Raw genomic sequence first — 11,955 nt, 5'->3', positions numbered from 1 at the left:
CGGGCATGTCGAACGCCCGGTGGAACGCCGACATTTGTCCCAGGGAGGCGGTCACCGGCGACCGACGGAACAAGCTCATCTTGAAGAAGGTCAGGGATGCCGCGGCGGTGGCAGCGGAGCAGGAGGGAGCGTCTCGCACGGGGATGGCGAACCTTCCGCCTCAACAGGGCAGCCAGTGCCCGCAATCCGCGTGGGGGAGCCAGCAGAGCGTCGCGTCGCTGGCCAATTTCTCGCCGCCACTATGGGGGTACACGGCCTCGCCTGGCTACGCCGACGGCGACGCGCACGGCGGCTTCAACCCCAACATCACCTTCCCGCATGGCGCGGCGCCGCGCGTGTCCCCGTCCGGCTTCAACCACGACCCGCGCACTCCCTCCCCCGTGTTCGCCGCCGGCCTCAACACTCAGTACATCTACTCGCCGCCGACGCACTCAGATTCGCCTGCCCCATCTGGTAGCGGGAAAGCCGAAACCTGGGGGCGCGGCTGGGAACTCGATCGCACCCAGACTGAAAAAAACGCCTGCGCAAACGTCAAAAACACTTCACCGGTTGCCCTTGGGGCCAAACCACTGGAGATGCCCAAAGTGCTAACGCCTAGGGGGCAGTTGTTATTTTCGAAAACACGTGAGGTTTGCACGTTCCGCCACTCTTCCCAGCAGATCCATTTTTTAGATCGCCGCGCGAACCACATGCTCCTATTATTATTCAGTAAATCCTCCTCTCCCGTCCAGCCACGAGGCGATAACAAAAGCGACCTGCTTGAAGCGAGCCCACTCCCAGCCGGCACAGTCCAATTGTCCACAGCTCCACATGGCTTCTCCTCCCCGGCACCTGCTCCCCCTCCTCCTCCTGCTCGCCCTCCTCGGGACCTCGTCGGCGGCGGCGGCGCCGGGCGTCATCCGGCTGCCGCGCGCCGGGGCCTGCGCCACGCCGGCGGACCCAGCCGTCTACGACCGCCCCGTGATCGGCATCGTCACGCACCCGGGCGACGGCGCGGCCGGGAGGATCGACAACGGCACCTCCACCTCCTACATCGGCGCCTCCTACGTCAAGTTCGTCGAGGCCGGCGGCGCCCGCGTCATCCCGCTCATCTACAACGAGCCCGACGAGCGCCTCCTCGAGGTCAGCGCTTCCAGATCCCTCCCTCCCTCCCCCTTCAGTCTCTCCCTTTTTCTTTCTGCTGCTTAAATGTGAGTGTAGTTCTATCTGACAACTGCCAGTTCTTTGGAAGTCAAACCAAAATCCTTGTTAGTCAACTAACTATGTACTGTATGTACCAGTTTAAATCATTTTCTGACAGTGCAAAACGGAACATCTGGTAGTTCTGATTATTTAGAATTTCTCCACATTTAAAGTGGAGTACATGTTTACATAGGAATGGCAAATCAATAGCAAGGTGGATCGTGACTTGATCACTCAGTGTCTGACTAGCTTATGTTACTGTTCATCTGTTTCAGATCACGATGAAGCAGGTTTAAAGAAAGATCTAGATGAAACAGTTACCCTAGCACGTGCCTGACTAGCTTATGTTACTGTTCATCTGTTTCAGATCAAGATGAAACAGTTAACCTATCATGTCTCTGACTACTATAAATAATTAAATATTGTTCGTGTTCTGCAGTCATTTGATCTCAGGACAACAGATCACCTGTTAGTTACTTTTACTTGGTAGCCCCCTGCTTGCTCAGTAGTACCTACATATTATCTCTCAGGTAGTAATTACTGATAGTTTTGCCGGTGTCCCTTCTCTACTGCAGAAACTCAGTTTGGTGAACGGCGTGCTGTTTACTGGTGGATCAGTAAAGAGGGGTCCATATTTTGAGACGATTAAGAAAGTGTTTCAGGTACCTATCTATTTGGCAGCTTCTATGTGTTTCAGACATGCTATTCACTTCTGCTCTGTACTTGCTTCCATTATTAAGAACATACTATATCACAGTATGGTAACATCATATTATTGGTCCTAGTTCACACAGAATGGGACCAGACGTTACTGGATAATTCTCACTTTCTTTGTTTATCTTCTGTAGTATGTCTTGGACAAAAATGATGCAGGAGTTCCATTTCCATTGTTTGCACAGTGTCTTGGCTTTGAGCTTGTAAGCATGATTGTGAGCAAGGTAATTTCTCCTTTTTCTAAGATAATGAACAAAAATTACAGACGTCAACATGCAAATTTAGTTGCTAAGGTACAAAAATAATTTGAATTTCTTATATTATTAGGACAGTCTCAAATTGAGATATCTGTGATGTGTTAGAATTTAAAAGTATACATTTGCTCTTGCCTCATGTGATGCAGTGAAGAACCGGCTGGTTGGCTGCACTGTTCTGTTCCCTGAACAGGACATAGACACTTGGTGTGTTCCATACCAAGTTTGTGTATTGTATCTACAAACTGACAACTGGCTCTTTTCTCTATGTTGGTATTAGGACAATAATATTTTGGAGTCATTCCACGCCTCAGATCAAGCATCAACTCTTCAGTTCCCCAATTATTCTTCACTCCAGGGATCAGTGTTTGAAAGGTAGGGATTCTAAAAAATAATATATTTTTAAAGATGGGTGCTGCATGGTCACGTGAGCCTTTTATTTAAAAATTGTATTGGCGTTAAACTGCAGTTTTCCCACCTTCCTCGACTGAAAGTCTGCATGGGCACTTGCAGCCATGTTTCTTGCCCTCTCCTCTGTACGAAAATATTACGGAAGTTAGGTTCTTCTTTACAGAGAAAATACAGTTAAGATTAACATTTACAATATGTTCCATTCAAATTTGAAATAACAAAAGGAAAATAAATTGGTGTCGACTATGCAGTTGGTTAGATTTCAGAAGTAGATATTATATCTAGATTGCTCCCTGAAACACAGGCACTATTCTCGAGGTTATCCGTAGTGGTAAAGTAAAAAAGACATATGTTATGACATCACTAGCATATTTCAAATACCTTTCTATTTATCTGTCTATGATATAACCTTGTTCCTCTTTACTTTATTTATGGCACGAATACGGCCTTCTATTGCTAGCTCATTGACTCTCTGTGGCTTGGCTTATAATATTCCTTGTATACCTGTCTAATAAAAAATGATCTAATTCACAGATTTCATCCTGATCTCATCCAGAAACTCAGCACCAGTTGTCTTGTCATGCAAAATCACAAAGTAAGTAGAATTCTGGGTGCTCTTTTTTTTCCTTGAACACACACCCAAATGTGTCATTTTGTGTTAGAAGAAAAATCATCTTGGATGCTCATCACATCTTATCTTCGACCTCAGCTCAAATTAACATTGATATGATACACTTAGTTGAGCCAAATCATGGCTGGCGATTTTTTTAGAGAAAATGGCTGGCGATTTTGAAGCAGCAACTTATTATGCAGATTGAAGAACAAGTATCTTTATCTCCTTATTTTCCCTAACATGGTTTAATTTCTTAACTGGTCAAAGTATGGTATATCTCCGAAGAGAATGCGAGAGAATGATGCCTTATCAAGTTTCTTCAAGATTCTGACCACATCCCCTGATGAAAACGGTGAGGTACAATATGTCATCTTTTTATTACACCTTGTATACTTAACTGGTTTGAAATCTCAACCAGCCTAATTCAGAGGGAAGTGCTAAATCAATGTATATAGAAGACAACTTTGATGAAGAATCTGGAAAATCTTCTTCCAAATATTTAATCCTAGTAAATGATTGTCGAGTCATCGTATGATACAACAAATTGATTCCCTTTCCTTTGGCAAATCAGGTTTACATCTCAACCGTCGAAGCACAGAAATACCCGATCACTTGCACTCAGTGGCATCCTGAGGTATGCTGACTGTAGTGGTACACTTTATTTTTGAAATTGGAGATGTAAATCCACTAATGTGTTCATAGAACTATGTATATTTTTGCATCACATTTATTGTTGTCTGGTATTATTCAGTATTATATATCGCTAGGCTGCTATCAAAATGTCTTGTCTTTATAAACTATATTCAGGCCGTGATATTTCTTCATGTGGCCACTGGTCACTTGGGTAAACATGATATCTTCAGAGGTTAGATCGTAATTAGCTTGTTCACTTACTGCAGAAAGCCATTTTCGAGTGGGGTAAACCAATGATCCCACACAGCGAGGACGCGGTACAAGTGACTCAAAATTTTGCCAACTATTTTATCAGGTCTGTAATACCATTTTTTTTATTCGTTATAAGCAACATGGCATCTGGTTATTCACATATGCATTGACCATAATGCACAGATGGCAAATTACCTGTTCAAATTTATTTTATGGTGTCGTAGCTCCCTGCTAAGCAGTTATAGGCCTTCAGCCTTATGTGTGTTCCCGTTGGGCAACTTGCTTCTGGCTTTTTGCCCATTTCCGTTTCAAAAAAAAATGAACCGAGTTCACAGTTTATCACCCATCACAACCCCCTAATTAAGGGGGCATAGCTTTTAAAACATCGATGCTCCAAACGGACATGAATTCGGAACTCCATACTTTTCATACATATGCAACTATCGAGAAGTGACACTGTGTTTGTTTATCTCACGGTTTGCCCTGTCGTGAAACAGCCAAGCCCGCAAGTCTCCCAACAGGCCTCCTGCTGACAAGGTGCTGGACAACCTGATCTACAACTACAGCCCTACATTTTCCGGGAAAACCTCGTAAGTCGCCTCCGCTGGTCTTGTATATAGCTTCATACGTACTACAGTGCTGCACCGTCTGCTTCTCCATCCACCCGCTAAGTAAATGGATACGTGACATGCCTTGTGCAGGAAATCCTTCGAGTTGGTGTACCTCTTCTCCTGAGGCTGGAGCCGACGCTTGCAGCCGCGGTTCTTCTCTCACTGTGCTGTACATTACAGTATTGTGTACCATGTGGTGTATTATTGTACTGATGAGACCTTCGGTTCAGTGGTGTAGATCATTTGTAACCTTGATGTGATGTTTCGGTTTTCGGAGTGAATAAGAGCATCCTCCTCCGAGGTGTTGTTCATCTTGTATTATCACAGTAGTCAGTACGTTCGCCATTGACTGATGCTCAGTTCAGTGGTACAGATCATTTGTAAACAATGGTTGTCAGTATCAGCGTTCAGGAGGAGCGTCGCTAGTTGTGACGTTTGCCATTTTCGGAATAAAAATAAGAGCATCCTCTTCCTAACTGTTACAGTACTATTTATTTTCTAAAGATGCCCACTTTGAATCTTTCTAGCATAGGAGCACCACACAAGTGCAATCTATTCTTTCTCAGACTCGTGATGAATAGTCAGTAAAACACAACCTTTTTTTTAGGGGAACAGTAAAAACACAACTGGGAACCTTACTTATCATCGGCCTTAAGAGTTGAGGTAAGCTAATGATACTAATCGTGCCAAGTTCTAATGATGATGGACGAAAAATAGGTCTGTCAATCTCCCTGTGCTGCACCTGAAAATTAAAAAAAAATCTCCTTGCGCGGTGCTGCCTCATTCAGGCAAAACATTTATAAGCAAAAACTAACACCGAGCGAGGGCCAAGTATCATCAGCTAGTGAAAAAAATAGCAGGCTATGTTTTTCAAAAATAGTAGGCTATGTGATTTAGTGGCAGCCTCCTTTGGACGCTATAGTATAGTGGATGCTAAATCAAATAGTGTTTTGCAGGAAAAAAAATAATCCCTCTATCCCATAATGTAAGACGTTTTTTGACACTGGAGTAATAGATATGCCCCACTTTTGTAGTATTTCACCATGTTATAGCTAAAATCACTGTTGAAGTATATTGCCCGCCTTTCTTCATTAGTTCGGACTTTTTGAATGAGTTGGCTGGAGCATGAATTCAATAACTGCTAATTGCGATGCTACATCAGTACATCTCTAGACCACAACATTAAGAACTGGAGAGCAACAGACCAGCACTTGCTTGTGGGTGCCGATGACCCACTTGCAGGTCACGCAGATGGCTGCAACATCGTGCCACCTCCTAGCCGTGGTGGTTTTGAGAAGAGAGGGAGGAATGGAGTGGCGGAGTCCTCGGCGCCGATGAGCTTTCCCTCCACGAGCTCCCTCACCAGCTCCATCGCCGCTCCACAAGTCTCGGCAGCTAGCGTGCACGCCATGACGAGCACATCTCAACACGCCATGAGTAGGGAACTGGGAGAGGTAAGGTCTTGATTTTGGCCGTGGAAAACAATTGGGCTTGAGTTCCAACCGTCTATGAAATAGCGACGCTAAAAGCTTATGTGATTTAGCACAATTTAGCATGCTATTGTGTAATTTAGTGTGATATATAGCAGCCATGGCGAAGAAATTGGCTATAGCGTAGCAGCGGCTCCTCTCAAAGGCTATAGCGATGCTATAGCACACTATTTTTTTTAGTGATCATCAGCAATACAAACTACTATAAGTTCATGACATTATGAATTATATATAGCAACCTAAGGTAAAACATAGCCAGATATAAGGGTGCACATAGCGCTGTCAAATTATCATCTGAATCTCATCCTTGATAGTCAGACACCTGCGCAACATTACAAGAAAAGAAAAACTAGGTTTCTTGACTAGACAATCTTTTTGTTAATCAAGCCGACAGACAAGCTGCAACAGTTGTCCTTTCACAGGTTTAACACCAATATTCTCCATATCACGGAGAACAGAAGAGCATGAAAGATCAGCTATGCACATATGAGTCTTCTTGCAGCCAACGCACTGAAATGCAGTAACCAACTGAGGAACGAGGCTATTGTAGCTACCAGATTGTAACCCCTCTCTCTGCAGCTTCAGACTATATAACTCCTTGTCCACCAGGAGAAACACATTTTCTTCTCTACAATGAATCATGAGTCCAAGAAATTAATGATTGTGACCTGTAAGATAGTTTTTGCCCTGCTGTGGGTCATTTACCCACTGCTTCCACCGCTTCGGATCAAAGAAAATAGTTTTAGTGAGTCAAAGCATCATAGTATGCAGATTCAGTTCCAGGCTAAGATCCTTCTATCCTTGTATTACTGAACTGTATTTGTTCATCACCGATGTCTAACGAGGAGACTGATGTAGCCAAGTCATCTGTCAAGCCTGCCGTTGGGTCTGGTTCTGAAACTTCTGCTAGTGCACTCAGCATACTGACTACTTCATATGTATCGTCCAGGTAGAACTTGGCTTTGCTCGGTTTCTGCCCCACAGTACATGCAAACAGTGGTGTTTTTGGAGCAACAATGCCCTTTTTCATGGCATCCGCAATATTTTCAAACATATCCTCATCGGATCTATCATCACCAATGCATAAAACAAAATCTGCCTGTTGACCTTTCTCCTTCATTGATGCAAGTATCTTCTCAGCTATAAGACCTTTGCTAACACCCTGCAGTACAAAGAGACAACCAAGCGAATTAATGGAAATTCAGCAGCAATGCAAAGATCAGAAAAAATAAAAACCTGAAATAATTTAGTAAAACCATTGTGGTCAATTTCCATACTTCTGATTGAATGACATTTTTGAAAAAATTAAAGCATCTAAAGAGGGAAAGAAGTGGATGCAATATGATGCATGCACTGCGTATGACAGTACTCATGTAAACAACTAAACAAGGACAGTTTATATTGTTGATATGGTGAAGCAAGCAAGGCCACATAAAGAGAATAAATTTTGAATACAAATCACAAATTTGTTTTAAAACAATATACTCCTTACCTAACGTAAAACTGAAAGGTATTCACAACAGGGTAAAGTTGTGAAGGTAATAAATATAGAAGCCTCGCTGTAATGTACAAGAAGCCTAGTGACTACTTCATCCGTCTGGGTTTAAAAGGCCCGTTGGCCAAAACGCTGAGATTGAGACCAATGCAACATTAACTCGGCACCAGTTACAGAAAAGATTTAATTCCTCGTGCAATGCTGACCACATGCACCAATGGGATAGAGAGGAAGGAACTTTTAAATCAGGCATGCATTTGTCGTTGCGTCAATTACACAAATGTAACTAATTAAATTCTGCATACAGCATCGCCCCTCACGCTTGCATGTGACGCAGCTCATCTGGCTAATTAATTCACCGAATCAGCGGACGTAGCGCCAGCCAAACCCAGCAAAAAAGCAGGAAACTGATTACAAGCAGACTTAGAATTACGGGCATGTGATCGAGGCCCACTGTAATGTACAAGAAACAACATGGCTTGTGTGATTGACACAGAAGTATTATGCGAACATCAGGTAGGGGCACCAGCTAAATGCAGAGCAAGTCATAGGTTATCTCATACAGATACTCCCTCCGTCCGGAAATACTTGTCGGAGAAATGCCTAAAAATGAATGTATCTATAACTAAAATACATCTAGATACATCCATTCCTCCGACGAGTATTTCCGGACAGAGGGAGTACAAATGAAGGGAAAATCATGTGCGCATGTACTCTATGGATGGCACAAAAATTGGTGACCTCGTCTAATGTAATGCAACAAATGGTAATGGCGAACCTGAGGTTTGACTTCAACAATGAACTGGCCGCTCTTGACTGAGACTGCTTCATTTGCTAGTACACTTTCCAGGTGATCAAGCATCTCCTTTGCCTGAGAAGACGCAAAGCCTTGGTCAGCATCCCTATGGTGCCACACCAAAGCAGTCTCTTTGGTTTCAATGTAGGATCCATCAGTTGCTTCTGTATAAAGATTCATCACTGGCTCGGCCATCTGCATCCATCCAATATCTGGGGACTGGGTACTGGTTTGCCATTCTTCATCTCTTGTCCACCTACAATATGGAAACATAGTGTTTCGTCATCTATTTAATTCTCCAGTGGATTCTAAAAATCATGATCAGTCTGCAACGATCTCCATTCTCCCCAGGTAATAAAAACGCTAAACAGAAATGGGCAGCCAAGAAACATGAACAAACATCTTATGACGTGTGTGAAGTAAAAGCAGAACCTGGTACACGAGTTTAATGAACATAAGGTGCATGAACCTACAAGTCCTAATTACTGACTCCGCTAGTTGGTCATTACAGTGAAGTACTCCCTCCGATCGCCAAAGGAGGGCGTACAATTCTGAGCACAGCAATTAAGGAGAGAATCTCATGCAGTTTATTTCCCAGATTTACCCTTGAAAAGCGCCGCAAAATACTCGCTCCACGCGCCTCGATAACAAGCATCCGTTTAATATGGGCCTCACGCTGGCCAATCCTAGAGTGTGAATGCTATAGAGGAGCAGAATGCGCAGCCTTAGCCAATCATGCTATGTGCATGCAGCGACAGATAATAATGTGAATCAGTAAAGCAGATCCGAGGGAGGGGTATTTTGTCAAGCACTGCGTTATTCTCCCACCTGACGCCCTAATTTCATGGAGGGAGTACCAAACAAACAACTGGTGCATGTAGTAGCCTGACAAGGAACAAATGAAGAATTTCCTATTGATACAAGAAAAACCAACAAAAGTAAACTAGATTGCTATTTGCTCGATGAAGCAGAAAACACTGAGACCTTTGCATCTGCAGTTGACCTAGACTCCTATTCCTATTATGTCTGAATAAAGTACAGACTTCACTGTTAATCTGAAGCAAAATGTACAACAGTGGTAATAAAAAATTGTACCTTAAGAAATAGCCATGCTCTGCCGCGATGCCTAGAATTGGACATGAGGAGAACATTGATCCCAAGCTATTCTTGCTTCTTCCACTGACAATAAAGACGATGTTGTTCTTATCCGAGCATAGGGTATTAATGATGCTTACTAATTCTTCACTCGGTTTCTGGTAGAGAGAAGCCTGTGGCACCAATGTACCATCATAGTCAAGAAATATAGCTCTACTCTTTGATCTCCCATAAGACATTATAATTGAATCAAAACTAAGCTTTGAGAAATTTGGGTCTAGTGCCACCACCCTGAATCCAAATCCCAATCCAATGCCCCAACATGGCTTCCTGAAATGATCCTTGCAAGCCCTCTCCAGGTCCTGGATAAAGCTCCTTGACCAATATGCAACGTCATGTGTGCTTACATAGCGGTAATGTTTTTCGTGCCTCAGCTCCTTGTCACGCTCTGACATTGATATGGCCTCATTTAGTGACTCCGCCGTTGATTCAACATTCCATGGGTTAATACGAATGGCACCACTCAGTGAAGGTGAGCACCCAATAAATTCCGAGACAACTAGCATGCTCTTGCGTGGCCCACTCACCTCAGGTGCAGACTCAGAGCTAGGTATGCCCTGTCGACAGACAACATACTCATATGGGGTCAAATTCATCCCATCCCTCACAGCCGTCACCACGACACACTCAGCGACCGTATAATATGCAAGCTTCTCCACACTTGGGACATTCCGATCAATGAGAACAATTGGGCTGTACCCGGACTGGCCAAACTCTCTGTTAATCCTCTCACAACTATCCTGAATCTCAGCCCGAATGGACTCAATATCCTTTCCCTTCCCACGTGCTGGGTTAGCAATCTGTACTAACACAGCCCTGCCCCGCCACTTAGGATGTGTCTTCAACATATACTCAAATGCAAGAAGCTTCAGATTGATGCCTTTAAAGATATCTGTGTCATCCACACCAAGCAACACAGTCTTGCCCTCAAATTGCTGCCGCAGCTCAGCAACCTTCTGCTGCATTTCAGGTAACCGCAGCACTGACTGCAATTGACCCATATGGATTCCCACTGGCATGATCTTGATCCCAACAGTGCGACCATAGTAATCCAGACCAATATATCCACGCTTTGACTGGTACTCTATCCCCAGCATCCTACTACAGCAAGACAGAAAGTGCCTGGCATAATCGAATGTGTGGAATCCAATGAGATCACAGTTGAGCATAGTCCTGAGGATCTCCTCTCTGACAGGGAGGGATCGGTATATCTCTGATGAGGGGAATGGGCTGTGGAGGAAGAATCCGATGCGGAGGCGATTGAAGCGGCGGCGGAGGAAGGTGGGCAGCGCCATGAGGTGGTAATCATGGACCCAAACATAGTCGTCCTCCGGGTTGATGACCTCAACGATCTTCTCGAAGAAGTGCTTGTTGGCGAGGACATAGGCCTCCCATGAGGCGCGCTCAAACCGACCACCGGCAGATGCACCGTTGTCATTGGGAGATTGAGCGGTGGCGAAGGGGAGCATGTAATGGAAGAGCGGCCAGAGGTAGCCCTTGCAGAAGTTCTGGTAAAATCGATCGTAGAGGTCGGCGGGGAGGAAGACGGGGGCGCAGCGGAAGCCGTCGATGAGGGTCTGCGAGACCTCGTCCTGCTCGGCGGCGGGCACGTCGGCGCGGAGGGTGCCGATGAAGAGCACCTCCATCTCGTCGGGGACGCCGTCGCGGAGGCGGAGGAGGAGCGAGTCGTCGTCCCAGGAGAAGACCCAGCCGCGGCCGTCGGGGCGGCGGCGCGCGACGACGGGGAGCTGGTTGGCGACGACGATGAGGCGCTCGCAGATGGCGGAGGAGGGCACATCGGAGGCGACGCTGCTGGTGGCGGCCCGCTCGTCGTCCTCGTCGTCCAGCTCCGACAGCGTGCCGGGCACCGTCATGACCCGCGGCATCCGCCTCGACCCGAACGACCCCGACCGGCGCCTCCCGCCGCCGGCCGGGCCGAGCGCCGCGAAGTTCCCCGCCGCCAGGTCGAGCAGGTTGGTGTAGGACCTCGACATCATGGCTGAATCCCCCGGATCGATCCCCGCCGGATCCGCGGAATGGCGAGTGTTTTATCCAAACCCTAGGTCCGCCCGCGCCTTTGACCGATCCGGCGTTTTGGAGTTCGGGGGAATGGGGAGCCGAAGTGGGGCGACGGGGAAGACGAGCACACAGTATATTGCCCCCTTGCTGGACTCGGCGCACGGCGCCTGCCTCCTGGTCCACCCCTCACCGACCGATGGGCCCTACCATTCCTGTCACCCGCCGGCGCAGTGCACCCTGCCCACACAGACAGACCACGCGGCGGAGAAAAGAGGATAAGGTGGTGCGTGCCCCACCGGCTCCAGCTGGCGTCACGCTGCCACCTGACGA

General features: G+C 46.0%; 2 protein-coding genes across 2 annotated transcripts; one reads left to right on the top strand and one right to left on the bottom strand.

Annotated features, from left to right (window-relative positions):
* Positions 1–728: 728 nt before the first annotated feature.
* LOC123140200 (gamma-glutamyl hydrolase 1) lies at positions 729–5,146 on the top strand. Its single transcript, XM_044559901.1, has 10 exons — positions 729–1,122; positions 1,758–1,844; positions 2,031–2,120; positions 2,431–2,525; positions 3,096–3,156; positions 3,442–3,531; positions 3,746–3,808; positions 4,074–4,162; positions 4,557–4,649; positions 4,761–5,146. The coding sequence occupies exons 1-10, from the start codon at positions 811–813 to the stop codon at positions 4,792–4,794; spliced, it is 1,014 nt and encodes a 337-aa protein (XP_044415836.1). The 5' UTR covers positions 729–810; the 3' UTR covers positions 4,795–5,146.
* Positions 5,147–6,422: 1,276 nt separating this feature from the next.
* LOC123140184 (probable alpha,alpha-trehalose-phosphate synthase [UDP-forming] 7) lies at positions 6,423–11,736 on the bottom strand. The gene is made up of 3 exons (XM_044559900.1): positions 9,547–11,736; positions 8,434–8,707; positions 6,423–7,322 (listed from the first exon to the last, which is right to left on the bottom strand). Exons 1-3 carry the CDS (start codon positions 11,601–11,603, stop codon positions 6,945–6,947), a joined length of 2,709 nt encoding a protein of 902 aa, XP_044415835.1. The 5' UTR covers positions 11,604–11,736; the 3' UTR covers positions 6,423–6,944.
* Between the last annotated feature and the right edge of the window lie 219 nt (positions 11,737–11,955).

This window comes from Triticum aestivum, chromosome 1B (assembly GCF_018294505.1).
Source record: "Triticum aestivum cultivar Chinese Spring chromosome 1B, IWGSC CS RefSeq v2.1, whole genome shotgun sequence".
Classification (NCBI taxonomy): domain Eukaryota; kingdom Viridiplantae; phylum Streptophyta; class Magnoliopsida; order Poales; family Poaceae; genus Triticum; species Triticum aestivum.
The sequence above is the reverse complement of the archived record's forward strand: the minus strand, read 5'-3'. Positions and strand labels throughout refer to the sequence as shown.